At 36.7% G+C, this 27311-nt stretch overlaps 2 protein-coding genes across 7 annotated transcripts in view; one reads left to right on the top strand and one right to left on the bottom strand.

The window, feature by feature from the left end:
- The window catches only part of LOC136026212 (putative nuclease HARBI1), a 41288-nt gene extending 32691 nt beyond the window's left edge, over window positions 1-8597 (bottom strand). For 2 of the 6 annotated variants that reach the window (XM_065702552.1, XM_065702548.1), the window contains exon 1: window positions 8481-8532. The gene's annotated coding sequence lies outside the window, so the exon portion shown is untranslated. Of the gene's footprint in view, window positions 1-8458 lie in introns of all 6 variants that reach the window. The other 4 variants (XM_065702547.1, XM_065702551.1, XM_065702549.1 and 1 more) reach the window with 4 other exon arrangements.
- The window catches only part of LOC136026209 (uncharacterized), a 53752-nt gene continuing 35028 nt past the window's right edge, over window positions 8588-27311 (top strand). The window contains exons 1-5 of the mRNA XM_065702543.1: window positions 8588-8681; window positions 19242-19489; window positions 21089-21241; window positions 22509-22714; window positions 24717-24911. Of these exons, the coding sequence (XP_065558615.1) occupies window positions 19249-19489; window positions 21089-21241; window positions 22509-22714; window positions 24717-24911 (795 nt within the window). The 5' untranslated portion in view covers window positions 8588-8681; window positions 19242-19248. The remainder of the gene's footprint in view (window positions 8682-19241; window positions 19490-21088; window positions 21242-22508; window positions 22715-24716; window positions 24912-27311) is intronic.

Consider the following 27311-nt stretch of genomic DNA (forward strand, 5'->3'; position numbering starts at 1 on the left):
CAACAAATACCACTTAGTCACCCTATCTGTGTTATCCTTGAATAGTCATTTGCATCCTAATCTTAGTCCTCAAACTTTTATTGACTATAAAGCAGTACAGAAGCAACTAGTCTCAGTAAATTGATAAGAACTCATCATTTCTCATATCAATACATCATGGACAAACATAAGCAAGTCCTCTTATCAACTGAGAAAAAGCCATCCCATGTCATCTACCAAAAACACATCCATTCCTCACAAAGGATGCAAAGAAAAAAATAAACAGGAGAGCTAGAGCCTCAAAAAGGTACAAGAAACAAACGAAAAAATTGGCAGAGGTATGCTAAGACTTCAAACCTTGTCTACAATGTAGTAAGGAAACTGAAGTGTAAACATGAGACAAAGCTTGCCACAGATATCAAGGCAAAACCCAAAGACTTCTGGGGACATGTTTCTGCTAAAAATCCTGACTGTCAAACAATTCCTGACCTCAAACATAATGGTTAACCCACTCATTGTCAGTTGATAAAGCTAATGTATTGAAAACCCAGTTTGCCTCTGCCTTCATCATCCAATCTTGTCCAACTATCCCTGCAGCATCATCAACTGTAACATCTGAACCAATGCTTAATTGTCAATTACTGAAGGAATGGTCTTAGTTAGCCTTGATAAACTTGATGTTAACAAATCCAAAGGATCAGATGGGATACACCCAAGGCTCCACACAGAGTGCCAAAATATTCTCAGTTCTCCTCTGCATAGACTCTTCCAGCTGTCCGAACAAAATGGAGAACTATTGTCTGATTAGAAAACGGTATATCCCACCAATCCACAAAAAAAGCCCTAAAGATCCTGCTGGGGATAGGCGATTCGAGTATCCACACTTCCCACACGTCCAAATTCACCCCCCCCCCCCCCAAGTTCTGAAAACTCCGTGAAAAATTGATATCTGTTGGCTGAAAGTTGTTTTTTTTTTTTTTTCAGAAGACCAAAAAGGACTCATATAAGTCCAAAAAAAGGATCCGACAATTGTCTTGCCTGCGATATTGCATTAGAAAATGATTCTTATGCCTTTCTTTGTGATAGGTGTGACAAGTGGATATGTACTGAGTGTCTAGACATGCCTGAGCCTGAATATCTGCTTATCACGAAAATTTTCCGATGTGTAGATATTTGTATCAAGTGCCCAGCATGTAAATACGGATCAACATCTGTTAACACTCAAAATCCAAGTGTTGAGAATATCGTACAAGTTACAATAAATAGCATGAAAGATCATTGATAAAATCCCATCTCAAGCGGCCTTTCAAGAAATTATCCAAGCATCTTTAAAAGACTTGGAAACATCACTAAAAGCTGAAATCTCACAAACTGTCAGTGAGATAAAATCACAAGTGTCAGCACTGGAAACCCAGGTGTCCGAAAAATGCTCGCTCTCTGAAATGCGTTCCGAAGTCCAGACGGTAGTTCTTCAAGAGACAACAAGCATCAAAGCCAATCTTACCCAGCATCTTGATAGTGAGATCCAGCGCCACTTTTCTGAAGAAAGGGACAGACAACGTAGAGCCCTTAACATTGTTGCATTTGGGGTCTCTCTGCAACCCAATGAACAGCTATTCATCAAGTCTTATATTGATCAAAAGTATAAGCTCAGAGACGTTCACATCAATAATGTGAGAAGACTTCCGATCCCTACTAACTCTCTGCCATCTGCACACCCTCTCCTGTTCTTTTTACTGTCCCAAGTCTGGACATCAAAAGGTCAATCATCAACGCTCCCGCGAGCTCCACGAGGATATACAATTTCGTGGTGACGCATCCAAGACAGAGAGTAACAGGAGAAAGGCCTTAGTTGAAGAGTTGAACAGAAGAATAAGCTCAGGTAAGCCTAACCAAATGATCTTCAAGGGCCAAATCGTTCCAAAAAACGAGGCTGCTCATTGCAGTTTGGAAGCCCCACCCCGGCCCCCTCCAAACCAATCCGCGATGGAAACCTAGTTATGTCATGGCATCTTCATGTAAATAGTTTTATTTCCCCAGTGCTTAGTTTTGATAAATCGTCAGTTAATATTTCTTGTGAAGCTTCATCCAATCCTTCTCCAAATGTTTCCCATGTTGATCTAAGTGTTATTTCTGCTAATGATAATTCAAATGTTCTATCTAATAATTTGTTCGTGTCATGTCAGAATTCAGCAGGTTCAAGTTTTTTAAGTACCATATCTGATGTTACCTCTGAGTCTCAACAGCCAAATTTCCTGAGTCAGAAGCCCCTTTCTGGAAATACTTTCCGTGTTCTTTCAAGCAATGTTGAATTTCTGACAAATAAGCTTCTCGAATCCGGAGTGCTTCTAAGGGAAGAAGCAGCAGATGTTTTTTGGTGGTTACTGCAGCATCCCTACAGATCTCGGGATATCAACTATTTAGCAACTTAGAGCACCCAAATTGTCAAAGAGGAGTTGGTGTTTATGTAAGAGATAGTATCCAAGTTATTATTGTAAATCCTACTATGCTTGATATATCTTTGATTGAAAGTGTATGGCTTGATACCTCCATTGCTAATAAAATTTGCGTCTTGGGTGGGTTTATTGAAGTCCAAGTGCTCCTTCCCTTGAAAATAGTGAATTGGCCCTCAAAACTATTATTGATGAAATGACATCTTTAATATCCCTTCCTAGCTCATTCGAGTTAATAATCACTGGAGATTTTAATTTTCCTGCAATTGAGTGGGTTGAAGGAACTGGACATTTTTCATCTAATAGTAGAGACTCACCTTTTTTATCTTGCCTATCAAATAATTTTCTTGATCAGACTATTGATAAGCCTACACGCCATAGAGCTGATCAGAATCCCTTGCTGTTAGACCTCAGCATATTGCGTGATACTGATTCCCTCATTCGTGATGATTATTTACTGCCAATTGCTAGTAGCGACCACCTAGTTATTTTGTCTGTGTTGTCCCTAAATAGTCATCCTCAACCTAAGTTTCGTCCTCAGACTTTCACCGACTATGAGGCAATACAGCAGGAACCTTCATCTGCAAACTGGTTAAATTTCAAAAAAAAACTCTCCTTGCTCTTGAAAAGAAACATTCCAGGGTTATTTTTAGGAAACAGCCCAAAACACTTCCCTTCCTCACTAAGGAAGTTAAGAAGCTGATTAACCAGAAATGTAGAGCTTGGAAACGGTATATGAAGAACAGGAACCAGGAGACCCTGTCAATTTATAAGGCAGTACGGAATTGTGTAACAGATTCTGTAAAAAAAACTGAAATCTGCTTATGAGGATAAATTAACTTCTGAGACCAAGTTAAACCCAAAATCTTTCTGTAGACATGTCTCTTCTAAAAACCCAAATCATCATACTATTCCTGACCTTGTTGACCACAGTGTACTACACTCATCTCCAATAGATAAGGTTGACATTCTAAATGCAAAATTTGCTTCTGCCTTTACCCAAAACTCAGGTACCTCCTCATCAGATCCTCCATTGTACAAAGTGCTTTTCCCTATGCCTAATCTGTCAGTAACTGAAGTATTGGTTTTCAATAGCCTTGAGAAGCTTGATGTAAATAAGTCAAAGGGACCAGACAGTGTTCATCCACGTCTTCTTAAGGAGTGTCTAAAAGCTCTCAGTTACCCCCTGTGCATGCTGCTCTGGTTATCTCTTCAAAGTGGGGAACTACCACATGATTGGAAAACATCTTATAAAACCCAGATCCATAAAAAGGGACGAAGAGACTCAGCAGAAAATTACCGTCCTATAAGCATTACCTCTGCAGTTGTTAAGGTGCTTGAGAGATTTGTTAATAAAGCTCTAATTGAACATCTTGAGGTCAATAATATCCTTTCCACATCACAACGCGGAATCAGATCTGGTAGATCTGTGGACACTAACCTCATCCAAACATATGAATTAGTGACAGCACTGCTTGATAAGGGTTTTCCTGTCGATATGATTCTTTTTGATCTGTCCAAAGCATTCAACAAAGTTTGTCATGAATTCCTCATAATCAAATTGAAGGTTGCAGGTGTCAACGAAGGTGTTGTACAGTGGATTATGGGCTTCCTTTCTGAGAGATCACAGAGTGTCAGAGTTTTTGATTTGCAAGGAACTCCTCATTTATCTTCTCCCACAACTGTATTAAGTGGCGTGCCCCAGGGCACTATTCCTGGACCAACACTTTTCAACTTCTATGTTAATGATCTACCCACCCTTCTTTCAAATCTTATTACCCTTCATGCTGATGACTCACAACTAGTTGGAAAAGCTGCTACTCCCTCTGACCAGCAATCAATTCAAACAGATCTTGATAGTCTAGGAAGATGGGCTAACATGTGGCTTCTGACTTTTAATATTGACAAATGCCATGTAATCCATTTTGGCAAACACAACAAGCATCATAAGTATTTCCTTCAAGACAACTTCCTTTCTGCTGTTTCCAATGAAAGAGATCTAGGGGTTATTGTAGATCACCAATTAAAGTTTAGCAGCCATGCTAAGTCTGATTCATCTTCTGCAAATAAAACCCTTGGTATCAGAAAAAGAACCATCTCCAGCCAACACCCTAGAGTTCTTATGAAGTTATATAAGGCGCTTGTACATCCACGCCTGAGGTTGGAATGTCACTGGCAGCCCCTTTCTTCAAAAAAGATAAAAAGTTGCTTGAGGATGTCCAGCGTTGTGCCACTAAGATGGTTGACAGCATGAATAAATTTCCATACAAAGAAAGACTACATTGTTTGAAGCTGCCAATGATGACATACCAAAGGAAAAGGGGTGAGATTATTTTAACCAAAAAAATCCTCTCTAAAAACACCCTCCCCAGTCTCTTTGCACAGCCCTTGCATTCTGGTACTAGAGGGCATTCATTGAAGCTCTCCATGCAGCGTTCCATGAGTAGACATAGAAGCCACTTCTTCAGCCAGAGAATCATCAATATGTGGAATCAGCTCTCTGAAGAAACAGTTTCTGCTACTTCAACTGACATGTTCAAGTCCCACCTTGATAGGGAATGGCTCTGCCAGGAGTTCCTTTACAATTGGGAAGCTGCAGAGTCCTCCACAAGAGTCTAGTCTACCAGCCACAATCTACACCAAACAAATTCTTTTTTTTCATGGAGCAACACAAGGATGGATAATCCTTATATCACTCCAAGCTGCAGATCATGCAGAAAATGACAGTCCCATGAGAATTACTTCTCCAGTTGTAAAGGTGCTAGAGAGATTTGACAAAAGAGATCTAATTCAGCACTTGAAAATTAACAACATTCTCACTTCCACTTAACATGGCTTTGGATCTATAAAATCCATTGATACTAATTTAATATAGACATATGATTATGGTACATCATTGTTGGATAAAGATTTCCCTGTCAACATGGTGCTCCTGGACCTCAGAAACATTTGACAGTTGGTCATGAATTCCTTATTGCCCAACAAAATGTGGCAGCTGTTGATGATGTTATGTCAAATGGATACAGAGTTTCCTTTCAGAAAGAACACAAGTTATAAGAGTTCATGAATTTCAAGATGTCCCTCATTTTTCCTCTTCTACAACTGTTTTAAGCAGCATTCTCCAGGGGACTATTCTTGAGCCAAGTCTTTTCAACTTCTATATAAATGATGCACCCAATCTTTTATCAAACCTCCTCACTCTTTATGCTGATGATTTGAAACTTGTACATAAAGGAGCTACACTCTCCTACCTACAACCTATGCAAAAGGACCTTGACATTCTTGGGACTTGGGCTCATACATGGTTCCTCTCTTTCAATAGTGATAAATGCCATGTAATCCACTTTGATTGCCAAATCACAATACACATCAGCAGTACTATCTTCAAGGTAACCCTTTTTTGGCAGTACCTAAAGAAAGAGATCTTGGAGCCATTGTTGACTGTCAATTTAAGGTTAGCACCCGTGCAAAACCTGTATCTTTGTCTGCCCTCCAATCTCTCAGAATGATCAAAAGAACTATTACCAGCAGATGGCCAAATGTGTTTATGAAGCTCTACAAAGCATTAGTTTTGCCTGCACTTAGAGGTTGGAATGTCCCTACTTCAAGAAGGACAAGAAAATACTAGACAGAGTACAACAAAGAGCAACAAAATGGCCAAAGGCCTCAAACACGGCCCAATCTTTTTACAAAGATTGTTTACATCACTTGAAGCTTCCTACACTCACATACCAGAGGAAACATGGTGACATGATTATAGCCCACAAAATAATTTCAAAAAATAATCTAGTGGAGCAATAATCATAGTGGAGCATTACAAGGATGGAAAATAATTATATTTTCTCTAAGCTGCAATTTAAAAAAGGTAAAGAATATAGCATTGGACTTTATAATCCCTACCAGCAGTGCTGATTTCTGTTTCTTGGCCCTTCAGCCAGGAAGTGCAATAGGAATTTGGGGGTCAACCATCCTGTGCTTTTGCACACCCTTCCTGTTTACCTTCCCCAGATTTCTTCAGGTACCCATTAAGAGCTGGGTTAACTCTGGCTGAGCTTACAAAGTCATGCAACTGACCCCTATCCCAAACCAAATAATTGGATACACTAGGATTTAAACCTGCACCCTCTCTGACAAATGATCCTAAATCAATGATCCTGTTCAACAACATGAATTGAAAATATGCATGATCTTTGGTTCTCTGTATGGCTGAAGCCATACTGACCCCTGTCATGTTACAACATTGAATACAGACAAATATCAATCAACCAATTCATTATAAAACTGTTATAGGTTATATTTTATTTGGTATCCTGGATACCTACCTCTAATCCTGGTTATGACTTTACTGGAGCCTGTAGTAAAAATGTGGTGGGTGTTCTTTTAAAAGTTGACCATCATCATCACTAACCAGCAGTTCTACAGGATTTAATCCTTATTTTGCTGGACAATGCAATTTAAGGTAATTTATCTAGGGTAAACTTTGAGGAAGGAGATTCAATAAAACATAAAGTTATAAAAGCTGAAACTTGATAAAGAATTAAAATTCACTATACACACACAGACAGCTGTAGCCAGAGCACTCCAAACCCTGGGCATTATAAAAAGAAAAATCACTAGCAGGTCACTCATGGTGATGACTAAATTATATAAGGCATTGGTCAGGCCTAATTTGGAGTTTGGCATGTGTGTTGCTAGCCCCCTCAACAAAGGTGACCAGCAGAAGTTAGAAACAGTTCAGAGACAGGCTACAAAAGCAATTGAGGGATGCAAATATTTAAACTACTCATCCTGTCTGAAGAGGCTGAAACTCCCCACTCTTGTCTACAGATGTAAAAGGGATGATATTATCATGATGCATAAGCTCCTGAATTACAACTCTCCATTAAATAAGCTATTTCAACTTGACCAGTCTGCCAGAACTAGGGGGCATAGTCAGAAACTGTATCAGAAGAGAGCTGCCACTAGACTATGCAATAACTTCTTCACTTACAGAATAGTGAGTTTGTGGAATTCTCTCACCAAAAAAGCAGTCACTACCCCCAGCACTGCTGCCTTTAAAGGAGCCATTGATGGAGAATGGTCATCAAAGCTATGGCAAACTGAGTGGGATGCCATTGAGACATCCAACCACCATCATCACTAACCAGCAATTCTACAGGATTCAATCCTTATTTTGCTGGACAATGCAATTTAAGGTAATTTATCTAGGGTAAACTTGGAGGAAGGAGGTTCAATAAAACATAAAGTGCCTCAGAAAATCTGTTATATTTTGTGAATGTAATGAAGGAAGAACTTTGCCACTAATACTTTTAATTTCAAAATATGACATAGTCATATGTTTAAAGGTGTCACCCTAAACATTAAGACAAGTTTCTTCAACCACCCAAGATAGACTATCTACCAAATCCCAGTGTGACATGTGAAATAATAAAAAAAAAAATGAAGGAAACATGTTAAGAAAATGATTTATGCTTCATAATGTGCAGAATAACTGTAGCTAATACATTTTACATGCAGTCCTGCTATAATTTACCCCTAACCCCCTAAATATGCAAATATATAGCTAAAATTTTAACTTTAGCCTATCATTTATTCTCCTAATATTTTTCTCTTGTTTCCAGCTGGAAAACCCATAAATTAGCAGACAAAATCCACAATTTACTATCTTTAAAGCCTAATAAAATTAAAAAAACGCAATTTCGGTTGTTTTAGAAAGATTGTGAGTGAAACTTCCTAACAACCACAGATTATTGATACAAGCTTGTAATGCATTAAATAGGCTAGGCTCTGTATTTTGACCAAATTTTTACTTGGCCACCAAAGATCAGTACCTTCTAGAACAGGAAAGAGCACATACCAGAGCATCATTGAAATGCCAAATCCATTCCTGAAAGTGTAAATATCAGAACCCAGCTCCTTTTCATGATAGCTGAAAGTCCCCCTTGAGGAACTTTACAGAGAATATTTCAACCATAGACATGTGCAAGGATTAATTTTATATTCACTATATTAAAACGTGGTAATACCTTTAAATTAGAAGCCACTTACATAAATAAAGAAATTTTCCTAAATTACAAATTGTACTTATAATTTTCTATATCATTTGTTAACGTGACAACTAGCGCTAAATGCTAGATGACAGTATTATCCAAAAGCAGCCATATCACAACCGTTTCCTTCAACTTTCCAAACACCTATTTTTAAAAGTGAAGTAAGCAGTTTTTTCCCTCCAATAATTCTTGATTACAGGTTTGTTGTCATTTCTTATATTTTTCGCCACTAATACTCTGGAAATCAATGCAAGGTCTTTAATTTTTTAGTGAATTAAGACTTTGATTTACTGCCTGTGGTGTTATCAGAACTGTTACCCCTCCTTCATTAGACCCAATTGGCAAGGCTACTTCATGGGTTAGATTTTTATGGGACTTGTACTCAAATATAATAGCTGCAATTAGCCTATTATGTTTATAAACAATACTGAATCGAAATTTGACTGTATAGGCTAGACAGATTTCCTTTTCAATCTCTTACTTCTGCCTTAGCCTATGATAAACCTTCACTAAAATAACCTGTGGTAAAATTCTAGTTAATTGACTTCTTACTATCTCAGAAAGGGTTTAGGTTAGGAAATTGAAACTTTCAGGGATTAATCTACTGACTAAAGTATGTCTTCTGAAGGTATTAAATGTGTGTTATAAAAGTGAAACCTTGAAAAATAGACCTCTGGCTTAATTGAAGTAGGCTACAACAAAATTGTTTTCAGCTTCATAACTTTACTTGATTCCATTTTTATAAGGTTTTAAAGATATTACCTTACCTTAAATTGCAGCTTGGAGTGATATAAGGATTATCCATCCTTGTGATGCTCCATGAAAAAAAAAAATTTGTTTGGTGTAGATTGTGGCAATTAGACTAGACTCTTGTGGAGGACTCTGCAGCTTCCCAATTATAAAGAAACTCCTGGCAGAGCCATTCCCTATCAAGGTGGGACTTGAACATGTCAGTTGAAGTAGCAGAAACTATTTCTTCAGAGAGCTGGTTCCACATAGACTATTGAAGATTCTTTGGCTAAAGAAGTGGCTTCTATGTCTACTTGTGGAACACTGCATGGAGAGCTTCAATGAATGTCCTCTAGTACCAGAATGCAAGGGCTATGCAAAGAGACCAGGAAGGGTCTTCAAATACATTTCCTAAATTTTGAAAAAAAAACATTGATATGGCTCAAAATTCTACTCAAATAACAGGAATTGCATTTTCAGAACTAAACGCAGAGAAAAAGGAACTAGTAACTGAAAATTAAGGTAAAATATTATTTTGTCAAATTACAATAGGTATAGACCTGTCATGTAGGCAAATTTCAGGGTCCTCTAGAGAGAGGAGTTGAGGTGGGTACTTTAAAATACCTTTCTGGGACACACTTTAGCCTGTAGACTCATCCCTGAAAGTTTTATTTTCCTAACCTAAACGCTTTCCAAGATAGCAAGAAGTAAATTAACTAAAATTTTACCTAACCTATCTTTGTACTATTCTATCTTTTTTAATAGGGTAGAGTAAAGTCTCATTTACTAATTTGGGTATATTTCAGACAACTTTTTTAGAATTGGTATTTTAACCTTCAACTAAAGTTTTTTTAGGCCAATACAAAGAAGGGGATATTCACCATATGGCTAATATGGGGGTAAAGTTTATTTGTAATCCAAATTAATTTTGTATTTATATTTGGGATGCAATCCTGAGTAGGCCTATGTATTTGCACATTAGAGAGGTGGGGATATAAACTCTATAAAATATAGGCAAGGTTTTAGGAATTTCTTAGAGAAACTAGAAACACAAGGAAAGAAGTGATGATAAAGGTTCTGCCCCTCCAAAATGGGTTAATTATAATTATTCTGCATATTACTACTACTACTACTAATAACTCACTGCAGCACCAAGCTGCCTGAGGCCAACACAGCTACGCACGCTCCTCCTCCAACCTAATCTATTTAAAGCCTCCCTCTTTACACCCTCCCAGGAAGTTCCCATTTCCTTTAAATCCTTATTTATGACATCCTCCCAACCCAGACAAGGACGACCTGCTTTCCGTGTAGCCCCAGACGGTTGGCCAAAAAGGACAATCTTCGGTAATCTGTCATCCTTCATCCGTAGAACGTGGCCTAGCCATCTCAACCTTTCTTTCATTATAGCCCCAGAAAGCAGGATTGAACCACACTTTTCGTACAACCTACTGTTTGAAATACGGTCAGTCAGCCGGGTACCCAGAACAATCCGTAGGCAATTTCTCTGGAAAACATCTAGTAAATTTTCATCTGCTTTTCGGAGTGTCCATGCTTCAGAGCCATATTTGACCACTGTCATCACTGTAGCTTCCAATATTCTAATCTTGGTTTGTAGGCTTATCTTTCTATTCTTCCAAACTTTTTTTAACTGTGAAAAAACACCCTGAGCTTTAGCTATTCTACTTTTAACATCTTCACTGCTCCCACCATCTTTACTAATAATACTACCAAGGTAACTGAAGCTCCCAACCTGATCAATCTTTTCGTTACCTAAGGTCACCTGTTCATCTTCACTTATTCCTAATCTTAGTGACTTAGTCTTCTTAACATTGATTTTCAAGCCTATTTTAGCACCCTGAATTCGTAAAACCTCTAAAAATTCATTCATTTTGCTCACACTTTCATCTAATATGCTTAAATCATCAGCATAATCTAAGTCCAGGAGCGTTCTTCCTCCCCATTTGATTCCATGGTCTCCAATTGCCTTTCCTGTGCTCCTTAAGACGAAGTCCATCAAAATGATCCATATAAAGGGGGATAGAACACAACCCTGCTTAACTCCTGATTTAATACAAAACCAGTTGCTAACCTCATTTCCTACCTTAACCGCAGCAGTATTATTCTCATACATAGTGCAAATCACTTTAATGTATTTTTCTGGTATACCATATAATGATAAGACCTTTGTTAACGCTGTTCTATCAACAGAATCGAAAGCTTGCTCATAATCGATAAAACTAAGGACCAAAGGTGTTTGACAACGAAGGGACTGCATATTATGGAGTAAGAATTGTTTTGGAGAAGAGACAAGTTAAAGGAGTTATCTAAAACAAATTGTTGAAAATTTTTTAGGGTACTTATCTGTTATAGTGGTTGGCTAATTTATAGATTGTCTCACCAAATAAAAAAAAGGCCTTAGGCAAAAATCTCAATTAAGGGAAAACCATGAGTGCTCAGCCAATGCCTAATCTTGTATAGGCAAGATATCTTAAGAAAAGTTTATTCTCTATAAACATGTAGCCTAGACAACAGCTCCCTAATTTTACCTTAATTTGCACTTCTGAGCAAATTAAGATCCATTGATATATGAATTGCTTCAAACTTGATGATATAGATCATCAAATGCATCCAGTGCTACTTCTAGGCAAAAACATTTTTTTCAACATCTAGCAACTTCTTATGAGCTTAATCATTGGGTACTGAGGCTATTGTATTTGAGAAACTATTCCTGTGGTTTACACATGGCTTGAGAAATTTTTTTGTCTGTGTTGAGGTTTGACAGGTGACTTGAACAGCCTCTTGAATGTCCCCTTCTGTCAGTGCCAATATTTTGGAAAGACTACCTTAAATGGCAGCTCTACAAATGTCCCCTCCTGTCAGTGCCAATATTCTGGGGAGGTTACCTTTAGCTACAAGATGACAAATGAATTGGGTCTTCTGAAGTATGTCATGAGTGTTTCAGCTCTTTGTCATCAGTAAACCAGTAGATGATTTCAGCTCCTTCAAATGTTCATCATAAGGCTTGTCTCTCATCTTTGTTACTGTCTTAGAAGCTCTTCTTTGTACCCCTTCCAGAAGCTGTTCATAACCCCTGTATCCATGTGATGCTGTGCTTGATTTGAGGTAAATCAAGCACTTTACTGACAAGGGCCCTGTACAACCTCACATCAATGTAGAGAGATCTACTTAAAATAGTTTTTTTTTTTTTTTACAATACTGCTAGGACAGAGTTCTTGTTGTTTGAATGGAATTTACACTGGTTGTCAACAATAATCCTTCTCTTCATCCAGAATTTGCAGCTCTTATATTTGGGATGTTATGTATATATGGATTTTAGTTAGAATTGGCTGAATTCACAATTGCAATCTAAAAAAATCTGTTTTTGTATTTGAATTTTGACAAAGTTACCCCACACCCTAGCATATTTAAATTCAATTATTATATTTCACAATACTTCTATTACATTATGTTTATTCAAGATTGAACTTATGATTTAGTTATATTGTTTTAGCTTTACTATCCTGTATCCAAGATTAGGCTTCACTTTTGTCTATCAGTATATTTGAAATTGTGAGTTTTGAATATGGTTAAAATATTCAAGCTAATCAAATGCTTATAAAGAAGGTTTTAAAAAATTCAATGGTAAAACAGTCCACTTTCTAGGTGGTATAGTAGAGATTTTATAACAATATAACAAATGATTATTGAAGAAGTGAATAGATGTCTGACCACAGGATACCTTACCCTATAATACCTAAAAATTAGACTGTTTCACTATTGAATTTGTCTAAAATTTCTTAATAAAAATGTGATTAGCTTGAACATTTCAACCATACACAGCACTAATTATTTTAAAAAAATATATATAGGCCTATATATATATATATATATATATATATATATATATATATATATATATATTAAACTGTTGTAATTGATCAACTCCTTTCTTGAAAGCATCTATTGTTTGAAACTGGTTGGTGGCTTTAGATAGGTTGTTCCAGTGAGGGACTGCAAATACAAAGAAGAAGTGATTGCACTTGCATTGATGGCAAAAGAGCCCTTGCAGACTCTTTTTTTGACCTCCTGTCATGCTTGTGAGGGATGCATAGATAACTTGACTACAAAGTTTTTTTTAGCAGTTTGCAAGTATTGATTGCATCTCATCTCTTCCTTTACCTTAAATCGCAGCTTGGAGAAATATAAGGATTATCCATCCTTATGATGCTCCATGAGAAAAAAGAATTCGTTTGGTGTAGATTGTGGCTGTTAGATTAGACTCTTGTGGAGGACTCTGCAGCTTCCCATTTGTAAAGGAATTCCTGGCAGAGCCATTCCCTATCAAGGTGGGACTTGAACATGTCAGTTGAAGTAGCAGAAACTGTTTCTTCAGAGAGCTGGTTCCACATATTGATGATTCTTTGGCTGAAGAAGTGGCTTCTATGTCTACTCGTGGAATGCTGCATGGAGAGCTTCAAAGAATGTCCTCTAGTACCAGAATGCAAGGGCTGTGCAAAGAGATCGGGAAGGGTATTTTTAGAGAGGATTTTTTTGGTTAAAATAATGTCACCCCATTTTCCGTTGGTATGTCAGCGTTGGCAGCTTCAAACGATGTAGTCTTTCTTTGTATGAAAATTTTTTTCATGTTGGTAACCATCTTAGTGGCATGACGCTGGACATCCTCAAGTAACTTCCTATCTTTTTTGAAGAAAGGGGCTGCCAATGACATTCCAACCTCCAGGCGTGGACGTACAAGCACCTTATATAACTTCATAAGAACTCTAGGGTGTTGGCTGGAGATGGTTCTTTTTATGATACTGAGGGTTTTATTTGCAGAAGATGGAACAGACTTAGCATGGATGCTAAACTTTAATTGGTGATCTACAATAACCCCAAGCTCTCTTTCATTGGAAACAGCAGAAAGGAAGTTGTCTTGAAGGAAATACTTATGATGCTTGTTATTTTTGCCAAAATGGATTACATGGCATTTGTCAACATTGAAAGTCAGAAGCCACATGTTAGCCCATCTTTCTAGACTATCAAGATCTGTTTGAATTGATTGCTGGTCAGAGGGAGTAGCTGCTTTTCCAACTAGTTTTGAGTCATCAGCATAAAGGGTGATAAGATTTGAAAGAAGGGTGGGTAGTTTGTTAACATAGAAGTTGAAAAGTGTTGGTTGGAGAATAGTGCCCTGGGGCATGCTGCTTAATACAGTTGTGGGAGAAGATAAATGAGGAGTTCCTTGCAAATCAAAAACTCTGACACTCTGTGATCTCTCAGAAAGGAAGCCCATAATCCACTGTACAACACCATTGTTGACACCTGCAGCCCTCAATTTGATTATGAGGAATTCATGACAAACTTTGTCGAATGTTTTGGACAGATCAAGAAGAATCATGTCAACAAGAAAACCCTCATCAAGCAGTGTAGTCACTAATTCATATGTTTGGATAAGGTTAGTGTCCATAGATCTACCAGATCTGAATCCATGTTGTGATGTGGAAAGGATATTATTGACCTCAAGATGTTCAATTTGATAGACTAAGGTGGGGAGTTTGAGTTTATAGTCAACAGTGGAGCTCAATCCTGGAAAATGTTACTCAATCCCGGGCAATAATTATATTTAAGTAGGCTAATCAGTAGTGGTACATTCAATTAGGATGTACCTCTCTATTAGGGTCAGATATAGGGTAAACATCAATTAGTCTATTCCTAGTCTTAGACAACTATTTTGATTAAAATGCAAGTAATCTAGTAATCTATGAAAACTAGTCCTACTTCTAAGAAGACAATACAACAAGTATCAAAGAGTACCATTAAATTCCCAATTCAACAATTTTTGAATAAAATTCTTATAGCCTAGACTAAATATATAACTACAAGAAAACACTACAGCACTGTATACCCAGTGCTAAATTATATTTTTATGTTATGTTTTACAGGTCTACCTAACTTTTCTAATATTGCATATGAGAATCATCTGTTGCTTATTAGCCATTCAAAGTGTAGCCTAGTCAAGTTGGCCCAGTTTGTTTATAAGCTCTATGAGAAAATTGGCATTATGCTCAACAATCAAAAGTGTGAATATTTAGTTTGAATGCTAAAGGAGTGGTTCTTAGTTGGGCTAGTTCCTGTGTTGTGTTGGCTTAGAAGTAGTATTTGCCACTCTGTGTCAACTTATTGTTGTACTGTGTTTTTTAGAGATTAAGAATAAGCTTATAGCAGGTTATGCTCAAATTGTCCCAAATTGTGGCTAACATTATCATAAGGCCTTGGCTAGACTTTGCTCAACATACTGTGACCATTCTTTTGTGTTCTGGGCACCCTTTTTTTATGCTAGCAATATGCAGAACATTAGAATATTGTATGTACATTACTGCAAACACTTTTTATATCTGCCTTGTTGGTGTAGGAATTGAAAGATTATTTGAAGGTTTAGTGTTTCTGACATATTGACATCTTATAATAAGTTGGGTGCCAAGCTAAAAGAAGAAGTTTGTCTACAGTTAGGTCTTTTCTATCCTCTTGTAGAATTATTTCGATTTGCATTGTTGATGTTTTGTATTTAAAACTGTCATAGAATTCCGACATTATATTGTATATGCTGATGATTCAGTGCTGTGTATGACAGGGGTTACTTTGTGATAGCTCTGCCAAAGCTACAAAATTCTTTTTTTATGTGAAAAATTATCTCAGAATTCAATTTTGCCCATCATACTTACCAAATCCTCTGTCACTCAATTCACAGCATATAGATAAGCTTACATCTTGGTCAAAAACTTATATGGAGGCTCCAGTATAATGTTAATAATGCTTAGTTCTTTGCTTTGGATGAAACAGCTTATGACTGCAATGCTTGATGTTACCCTGCTATCTATGAAGACCTTAAATTCAGCAAACACACCATGAGGTGCAGTAGAAAAGATCAACCAAACCCCCAATAATATCAAATATAATTACAAGTAGATATCCTGTAATTATTATACAAATCTGTAATAGGCTGGTGAAACTGAGATTAGAGCTTAGAATGGGTGTTGCCACACCCCTCAATAGAACAGACAAGTTGGCTCTCAAATCTCTTGAGGCTTGATGTGAAACCTTCAGGGCACAATTAGGGGGATGCTCAACTGACCAAAAGATAATATGTGCACAATAATAATGCTACTACACCTACCAGTACTACCAAGGCCAAGGATGATATGATAAAAATTTTCAGGCAGTAATGAGTTAGTAACTAAATCAAAAAAAAAATATGTCCATACAAGTTATCAAAAGGATGTGTAAGTAATATCTTAGGAACAGCCTAGTATATTTAAGTTCAAAACAGTAGGGGTTGAACTACCAAAGTGTAATATATGCAGGCTACTGCTACTAAAGTTAAGGGTATTAATGGAAATAATGAGGGGATTTTGAACTAAGTCAAAGCAAACTGTGCATTAGGTTATTGTCAAAAGTATGTACCAGCATGTCCTAAGAACTACTTTGGGTATTCCTGGGCATGTTGAAATAAAAAGTGATTTGTGCATTCTGCTGCTACTACTACTATAACTATTACTACAACTGAGGCTAAATGTATTAAGCTTTCAGGAAATTTTTAAGGGGAGCAGGTGTTTATCCATACCCTCTCCCCCACAAAATTCCCTTTCACAGCTGGCTGGTTTCTAATCACTTTTGACTTATAAAAAAGAACTAGAACTCTCAGTTTTGATCTAATGAACAATCTCTGAAGTTTCTGTGACATGAGGTGGAGGTGGGGATGAGGAAGGGATAGTCCTCTTCCAATACAGAATAAATTTTTCTCAGAAATGTTCTGAGAAATTAAGCAGGATTAAATATCAATTCCTCATTTTTGATGTGTTTTTAAAAGTTTTTTTATATCCCCCCTCCCCAAAAAAATAACCCCCCAAACAAAAGTCTTGAATACAACCTGGGTACGAGTTTCTACTTGCTGCCTCCCCTTGTCTCTACTTAGCACTAATTCTATATTTATCTTAAGGCTTTATGAGAGTTGAAGCCATTCTAGCTGAGTGGATTGGTGTGCTGGATTTATGATTCTTTGTCCAAGAGGACAGGGTTTGATTCCTAGTGTACTCAATTATTTGGTTTGGGATGGGGTCAGTGGTGTGACTCTGTAAGCTCTTTCAGGGTTGACCCAGCTCTAAATGGATACCTGGAGAAATCTGGGGAAGATAAACAGGAAGGGTGTGCAAAAGCACAGGATTATTGGCCCCCAACCCACCAATGCACTTCCTGGCTGAAGGGCCAAGAAATAGAGATCAGCACCACCAGTAGGGACTGTAAAGTCTGATGTTGTATTATTTACCTTTAATGAGAGCTGGGATGTTCTGGTATTAAAATGCACCCTTTGGGGCATCTCTCTCCCTCCCTAACTACAAAACAATCATAGGACTCCATTTTAAAGGTTTAAAGCCCTTGTATGCAAACGTTTGGCATTGTAAAACAGCAGGGAATTTGCCTAAGACAATCAAATTTGTTTAGACCTTGAAACTATTTTGGCTAGTTAGGGAGGGAGGGAGATGTCTCAAAGGGTACATTTTAATGCCAAAACACCATCTCTTGTTGAGCCTTCAGATAAATACAGGATTAGTTCTAAGAAAAGGCACTATGTGCATACTGCTACTACTGAGGCTAATATTATTAAAGGCAAAATTTCTAGGGAATGTTTAGAGGGAGTTTGAACTAAGTTTAAGCACATTATGTGTATGCAGGTTGTCAGAAGTGCACACACGTAATATAGGAATAGCTTAGGGTATTAAGTTAAAATTTTCAGGGCATGATGAGGCAAATGTTGAACTATCCTAGTATCCTGGGGGATGTTGAACTAAATCAAGACATACTATGTATATATGGGTTATCAAAGGTTTGGACCAGCAATACTGTAGGGCATTAAACTAAAACTTGCAGGGCTACTTATATACCTACCACTTTTGCTACTACCTTGATACTGCTATTGTAACAAATCAAAATAGTTTAAGAGAATCTAGAATGTCAAAGTGGCGTAGATGAGATATTTCAAAACTGGAAAACTCACAGGGAAATCTATGTTGCTATAAAACTGAATCAACAGGCAGTATGTGTATGCTTGTTGCCAGTAAGGTATATAAGCAGTATTTCAAGAGCAGCAGAGGGTATTGAAGGGCCCTGTCCTAAGTAGGTTTGTATGTTGGGATTAAAAACCGATCATTAAGAATATTTAACATCACAGTATGACTGTGTGATTGCATCAGTAATAATGACTACTGAATAAACATTAAAAATAAAGTTGATTTTTAACACAGGATTGTTTCTAGCCAGAAAAAAATTTTTGGGGAGAGCAAGGGATTTTACTGACTGGCTGGTCATTTTTATTGACTGTTTTTTGTCAATGACTAGTATAATACCTGTTTCAAATACAATATTTAAAATCACAGCATAAATTGGTGAAACCTTTGCATTTACCAACCAAGATTCAGATTTTGGTGCATATCATGTCACTATTTTAATGCTCTTTATTTAACCAAATGGAAAATTATGGCACCATCTGTAAACTCATGGCAGGAGTCAGTAAAACTGCTGCATTTAACAACCAAGACTGAACAAAGAATTTTAGCGTTTTCAGAAAAATCATGGTTCTTCACTTCATGATATTGCTGACTTTTTTTTTACTGAGTGACCAAAACATTGTCCCCCCCCCCCTATATGTGATAGCCTTGATTCCACAATAGTATTTTATTTCCACCTAAACTTGTTTATAAGGATTCCTATACCTTGTTAAAATAAGGATTTATACTTTGTTAAAACCTAAATTACAAGGATTTTAAGCCTCTGCAGTTTGGGAGAGGGGGATTTTTGGAGATGAGTGTTTTTTTTTTTTTGTTTTTTTTTTCTTCAGTTTTCAGGATATTTTTATCTACTTTCACTTTTTTTCGAAAAAGAGGTTTACTTAGTAAAGTTCATTCACAGTAAAAAAAAAAAGCTTTATAAAAAAGTGTAGCTATATTTGTTTTATATAATAAAAAAAATATTTCAGTCTAATAATGGCAGACTCAGATCAACCTGTGATGTATATGTGTAGCAAATGCTCACAACTATACTCAGATCTTGAAGAGTTCAAGTCACATCAATGCTTAACTGGAGATGAAGAAGTGTATTTGCCAGAAGGAGAAGGAGTTGATAGTGGTCTGGTTGACCAACAGCACTATGATGAGTCTCAACAGTACCAAACTGATATGGGTGAACTCAGTCAAGCTCCAGAAGAACTAATGGGTCAAATGCATGGTGAGTTTCTTTTTTTTTTAACTTTAAAAGGGATTTGGGTTCTAACCAGCATGGGAGGGGGGGGGTAGTGAGAATTTTCAATTAGTGATGAGAGCACAAAGAGAATTTCCTGAAAATTGTTGTTGGTTTAGGAACACAAATTTTTGGAATTGCTAAACTTACTATTTTGTGTTGCATATTAAAGGATATATATATTCTGTATAAAAGGATTTGAAGATAAAATACTTACCAGCAGAACAAGAAGGGATTTTTCTATCCAATATTGTTGCTGCAGTAACGAAATTCTATGTTCAGTATGTTCAGAAAAATTACATTCGTTGGATTGTCAGAGTCACTTCCAGTTTAACTGATCCTAGCCTCCCAACCCTTTTGCCATAATATAGCCTTAAGTTATATACAAATGTTTTTGTTTCAAATTTTATTGCAAATTGGCTTCTTTTTTGGCTTTATAAATCAAGCAGCGACAGGAAATAAGTAAAAAGGCAATTCCGCAAACTACATATTTGCCTATTGCCATATCCATGCCTTGTAGAGGGAGAGGGGGCAGTGAAACTGCTCCCTCTTTATTGTGTTGAGTCTTTATTGTATTGTGTGCATTTAAATCTTGTTTCTCATCTGCTATTAAACAAGACTGTGGGACTCTCCCTGTAGGTGAAGCAAACTTATGTCATGTTTAGTCTTTTTATGATACATGTATCTGTGCTATGCGTCTGCACCTACATTATAATATGCTAGTTTAATATTTTTTTTTTTTTCATATGAAAAAAGGTCAGTCGTTCCAAAACGTGATATAAGAATGGCTGCATCAAGATATAAAAATGATTATTTATAACAGAATGTCTGAATGAAATTAAATTGGTTTTTTGTATTTAGTCACTTTGTAACTGTTGTAGATGCGAAAGATGGCTATTTTAATTTCTGAATCTTGATTGTGGTTCTTCAGGTGTCTCTTTACCCTATTTTTCTATAATCTGTTGCTTTTCAAGGTTTTAGTTTCCATTCGTTTACAATTTTCATTTCCTTTTCTTGCAAATTTTCTTTCCTTTTTTCTTAAAAATTTCCAAAATATCGACATTTTTATTCTAGTATTTGTTGACTGCCTGAAAGTATTTCCTTGGTTGATACCAGTGTGGTTTTATGTTAGTACTTTTACCGGTTTTATGCTTCCTCTTTCTTGGTACAAGGTCAAGAAGGAAAAGGTATGAAAGAGGAAGTTAGTTTTTTTTTTTTTTTCTTCAAGCTTAAGAGAATATGGATTCCTAAGTTTATACTTGACCTTAATATTTTTGGGACCTAAGTTTTTTAGTCCAGCAAGGACCAAAGTCCAAAACCTTTTTAAAGTCTAAAGATGGTCTTGGACTATTTTTTGGACAAAAAGTTTCTGATCTAAGCCATGTAGCTTCCTCACTTCAATGAACGCAATTATGTATTCCTTTCTTTAAAGAAAATTAGCCTAAATTTTTGATAAAAAGGAAATGAAATCTTAACTTAAGTATTGTGAAATAAGTAAATTCCAGTTTATTTTTTTAATAAACATGACAATCCTTAGAATTTATAAGTATGCTCTTAGTATCATTTGACTGACAACTCTCATTTTAGAACAAGGCCAAGAAGAGGGCCAAATGCAAGTGGAACATGATGCGGGTGCTCATAGAGGAGAAACCCAAGAGCCTATGGATACTCAAGGTGATATTTGGACCCATGAAGTTATCAGCATTCTTTTGGAGTCGGTTAAAAAGCACCTCCAAACAGGTATGTACTTATTCTGCATATTATTGTGTTGATGAGTAGATTCTTTCATAGAATGGGCTAGCTGGGATGTTTGACAAGGGGATCATTTTCATTCAAATGAGAATTTTTAGTGATTAGTAAATGGGTCAAAACTTGAAGTAAAATGCCAAGAAACAGACGTGGTTTTGGGTCATTTTTACCTTTAACCCTCCCATTAGGTCCAATTTCCATTAAATTTGTTATTATAACCTCTTCCCATTCGTTATTGGGACAACCTCCTTTTTTGGCCCCAGACAAATAGCTAAAGAATATCCTTTTTGTTTGACCCAGACAAGTTTCTAAAAAGCACAATCTTTGACAATTTATCATCCATAAAAGGCAGCCTAGGCATCTGAACCTTTCTTTCATTATAGCTGTAAAAAGTGGCTCGGATTCCAGTATGCTAAAACATTTGTGTTAATAAAAATGATAGTCCGGTAAAACTAATATAATATAATACAAAGAGCCTATAATATAAAATTCGATTTGCAATAATGTTGCCCTTTCCTCTGACGAAGTTGAAGTAAGTCATAAACAAGGTAGGGTAATTAGATTAACTAAGAAACTGTTTAATTAATTTTAAATTTAGTTTTATTTTATAACGTTTTTTAGTTATAAGAACCCCCTAAAAATTGCTTTTTAATGCTTCATCATGACCTCTTCTTAAAGGATTTTTTTGTATCACCTCCCTCTAAAAAAGTGTCTGGTGAATGGGTAATGCAGTTGCAACAATTTCATTAAAATTTGGCTTGAATGACCACACTATGCTTAGTGTAGGTTTTTACACAATAATTAAACAAACATATAAATTAAGTTGTGTAGAAAATAGCGAATATTTTGGGGAAAATTGTTAAGATCTTCAGATTTCGGAGGAAAGTGGTGAATCCAAAGTTCCTCCTTATTTTTATGTGCAAGGCTTACAACATAAAAGCCAAAGTATAGGTAGGGTATTTTCTACAATTAGCTATGTATTGATATTTGCATATAAATGGGTATCTTCGGATTCAAATGGAAATGTACAGAAATTACTTTGTATTTATATTATTATAGTTACTTATATAATGTAACTATAACTTTATGTAATATAATTATAACATTATAACGATTATATTGTAGCTCAACAAGTAAAGTGCAATCAAAACTTAAAATCCGCTAAATTTACGGGTTGAGATTATCTTCATTACTAGAAGTAATGTAAATGTATTGTAAATTGTCAGTCATTTTCGTTGATGTAGTCTTGTCCTTGCAGGAAAATTTGGTGACAAATTATGGACAAATGTTAGCATTGATGTTGTATCGGCTGCATCGGTTCCCACGGATGTAGCAACTGCAGCTGGTGTCAGAGAAAAATGGGTTGAGCTGATGAAGAACTATGTCGAGAATCGTGCAAGGAACCAAACCAACCTTTCACCGTTTGTTAACGAGCTGGAGTACTTCTATGACAACTTTAGACAAGTAAGTTTAAAGTCTGTGTTATCCGAACAGAGACTCTATTAAAGAAAGAGTTGGGGGAACAGGGGTGATTGCAGATACTGTAGTCTCAATACATTCTTTTTCTTTAAACATTTAATCGTTTTTGTAGTTAAAATATGTAGTTAAGGTGCTTACAACCTGTTAAGCATGACAAAGAGAATGAACGAAAGAATGACACTAAAAAAATACAAAACTGGTACAAAAACGTTGTTATTTCTATAACTATCATCAAATTATCAATCAAATTGAGTTCAGTCTGTTTGACAATTCCAGCATCATGAATGGAAAAATAATAACTGAAAACGCCCTTGAACATAACATTTTGTCAAGAGAAGAATAGTAGCCTAAATTCATATCACAAGGATCTCTAAGGGTTGAAAAATTGATAATACCTTTAAAGATTTTTGACATTTTAGATTAAGCTATATTTTTATTATTTTTGGAACTTGAAAACCTAATTTAGCAAAGAGAAATGACGCTATGCCGGGAGGCAGTCAAGGTTTCAAATGTAGCGTCAAAAATTGTCCTTTCCTCCAGATTTTTTATTGTCTCTAATATTGACATAAAATTGGAAGTATCCGTTTTGGAAGAGGGTAAACAAGGTTTCAGAGGCTGCTGGAATAAAGAAAAAACAATAATTCTAAACTAATAAAATATGCAAGGAAATAGCTCAAAGAGGTGAAAATTGCTTTACTAAAAAAGAAAAAAAAAACTAAAGAAATCATGTATGAAAATTATATTCATTGATTTGTAAAGCTTCTTGACACCTCCAATGCGGTGAAAAACTCTACAAATCCAACTAACTGGGATATTACAATTTGTAGATCTGAAAGCGTAAGTATTGTCTCCTGATATGAGGCTATAATAAAATTAAATTCTTCCAATATTACTACTAACAACTCACCGCAGCACCAAGCCACCTGAGGTCAACACAGCTGCGTACGCTCCTTCTCCACCCTAATCCATTCAAGGCCTCCATCTTTACTTCCTCCCAGGAGGTTTCCATTTCCCTTAAATCTTCCCTTAAGGCTTCCTCGCACCCCAACCAAGGGTGACCTGCTATCCATTTAGCCTGGATGGTTGGCTGAAAAGGACAATCTTTGGCTATCTGTCATTCACAGAATGTGTCTTAGCCATCTCAGGCTTTCTCTCATTATAGCCCTAGAAAGCGGGGATAGAACCACGACGCGGTCAGTTAGGGGGTTAACCAAAACGATCCTTAGGCAATTTTTTCTGGAACGCATATAGCAAATCTTCCTCCGTTTTTTGGAGCGCCTATCTTTCAAATTCATATTTGACCACCGTCATCATTGTAGCTTTCAATATCTAATTTTGGTTTGCAGGCTTATCTCTTTATTCTGCCGAACTTCTTTCAACTGTGAAAAAATATCTTGGGCCTTGGCTATTCTATTATACTTTCCTTAATCTGGTGGAAACATGCCGACTTCTCAAATGAGCATTAATATTCCGCGAGTTTATTTGACAATACTAAGTTTTGTTAAGTAAGTCGGAACTTCTCATAGTTTGAATCTCCGAAATTACATTTTCTAATTTAACTTCAGATTTACATTTAAAAGTAGCTTGTTTTTCAATGGAAATTTTGAAACATAACTCCTCACTGATTTATAAACTTGTCGTGAAGGGAAAATCTTATCTGTTTGGCCACTGCCTAATTTGAAAGGTATTCTGTTTTAAAGCTTTAAGGTTATCGGTAAATAGATTTATTGCCTGAAGATCATAAATCTTCTTGGAATAAAGTAAAATTTATCACAGAATGCTCTTTAATCAAAAAATAATAAACTAGAATTTGTAAAATAATGCTTTTCAAGTTTTTCTTCTTTTTTCGGTAGAGAGGTAGGTTCGATATCCGGAAATTTCGTGTCTGATCAAAAATATTTATGGGCAATTCGAAGTGCAGTCCATCTCTCAGGCTTAAATGAAAGTCTGTTTGATGTTGAGGCTTTAAAATTCTGAGTATTTTCAGGTTTATGTTGACACCGAAAAAGGGAAGAGTGGACCAAGTCCATTTTGGACTGAAGCTAAAGCATTGGATTTGGTTCGAATAATGTCGCGTGAAAAATCCAGATTTGACAACGATGCACAAGGCAAGAAGGCTCTTTATACCCAAGTGGCTACCATATTGAGCAAGCAGCATGGATCCCCTGTAACACCTGGTCAGGTAAGATTCTATTTTATATTCATTCCTACAGAATTCGAATTTCTTTGACGCACACGAATTGGTTACTCGAACCGAATATTCTACGATTTGTATGCAAAAATTTATGGAAATATTTGGACCAGATTGAGAAGAGGTTTTCTGTACTTACATCTTAATTTTAGCGTGTCAGCTTTTAAAAGTTTGTAAACAATACGAATTTCGCTTTTGAGGGTGTTCGATCCAAATTTTGTTTGTACTCCTTGGTAAATTCTTAATGCTTCTGGACTTTGTGTAAATAAATAAGTATCATACTTTTGTCTTCCGGGAGGGATGAAGATCTTATATTTCTATATAAATGTATAGTTAGTCAACAGTATGGTAAGGGATAGGTGGTAAGGTGGCCCTGGTATGGCTGAAAGGATTTTTATTTTAATAAATTCAAATCTTCAGTTTTTTTTTGTTTTTTTTTCATGGCACTTGGTATTAACCAAGTGACATATAGCAATCGCAAATTCTGTCGGTCCCGGTTTTTCTACTTTAGGCACTTCCAGGTAAGCTAGGACGATGAAATTTGGCAGGCGTATCAGGGACCGGACCAGATTAAATTAGAAATAGTCGTTTTCCCGATTTGACCATCTGGGGGGCCGGTTAATTCGGAAAAAAATAGAAAAAATGAAGTATTTTTAACTTACAAACGGTTGATCAGATCTTAATGAAATTTGATGTTTGGAAGGATATCGTGTCTCAGAGCTGTTATGTTAAATCCCGACTGGATCTGGTGACATTAAGGGGTTGGGTTGGGAGGGGGGGACCTCAAATCTTGGAGAACACTTAGAGTGGAGCGATCGGGATGAAACTTGGTGGGAAAAATAAGCACAAGTGTTAGGTACATGATTGACATAACTGGAACGGATCCGCTCTTTTGGGTAGTTGGGGGGGGGGGGGGTTAATTCTGAAAAATTAGAAAAAATGAGGTATTTTTAACTTACGAACGGTTGATCACATCTCAATGAAATTTGACATTTAGAAGGATATCGTGTCTCAAAGCTCTTATTGTAAATCCCGACCGGATCTGGTGACATTGGGGGAGTTGGGCGGGGGGAACCTAAAATCCTGGAAAATGCTTAGATTAGAGGGATTTGGATGAGAAGTCTTCGATACGTGATTGACATAATTGGAATGGATCCGCTCTAGGGGGGGGGGGGGGTAATTCTGAAAAATTAGAAAAAATGACGTATTTTTAACTTACGAAGGAGTGATCGGATTTTCATGAAATTTCATATTTAGAAGGACCTCGTAACTCAGATCTCTTATTTTAAATCTCAACCGGATCCAGCGTCATTGGGGGGGGGGCCGGAAATCTTAGAAAATACTCAAAGCGGAAAGATCAGGATGAAACTGGATGGGAAGAATAAAAACCTGTCTAAGATAAGTGACTGACGTAACCGGGCCGGATCTGCTCTCTTTGGTGGAGTCGGGGGGGGGGGGTAATTCGGGAAAATGAGGTATTTGTAACTTACGAAAGGGTGACCAGATCTTAATGAAATTTGATATTTAGAAGGATCTTGTGCTTTAAAGCTCTAACTTTAAATTCCAACCAGATCCTCTGACATTGGGGGGAGTTGGAGCGGGAAACCGGAATTCTTCGAAAACGTGAAAATTGGGGTATTTTTATTTTACGAATAGGTGATCGGATCTTAATGAAACTTGATATATATAGAAGGGTTTTATGTCTTTGATGCTCCATTTTCGACTCGAATTGGATCCGGGGACATAGGGGGTTGGAGGAGGGAAACAGAAATCTTGGAAAACGCTGAGAGTGGAGAGATCGGGATGAAACTTGATGGGAAGAATAAGCACAAGTTCTAGATACATGATTGGCACAATTGGAACGGATCCGTTCTCTTTGGAGGAGCTGGGGGGGTGTTAATTTGGAAAAATTAGAAAAAATGAGGTATTTTTAACTCAAGAACGGGTGGCCGGATCTTAATGAAATTTGATATTTAGAAGGTATTCATGTCTCAGAGCTTTTATTTCAAATCCCGACCAGATCTGTTGACATTGGGGGGAGTTGGAGGGGGAAATCTTGGAAAACGCTTGGAGTGGAGGAATCGGGATGAAGCTTGGTGGATAGAATAAGTGAATTTCCTTGATACGTGATTGACGCAACCGTACTGGATTCTCTCTCTTTTGGGGAGTTTGGGGAGGGGTTCAGTGATTTGGCGAGTTTGGGGCTTCTGGGCGTGCTAGGACGATGAAAATTGGTAGGCGTGGCAGGGAGCTTCACAAATTGACTTGATAAAGTAGTTTTCCCAGATTCGACCATCTGGGGGGCTAAAGGGAGAGGAAAAATTAGAAAAAATTAGGTATTTATAATGTACGAGTGGGTGATCGGATCTTAAAGAATTTTGATATTTAGAA

Source organism: Artemia franciscana, chromosome 4 (genome assembly GCF_032884065.1).
Source record: "Artemia franciscana chromosome 4, ASM3288406v1, whole genome shotgun sequence".
NCBI classification, from domain to species: domain Eukaryota; kingdom Metazoa; phylum Arthropoda; class Branchiopoda; order Anostraca; family Artemiidae; genus Artemia; species Artemia franciscana.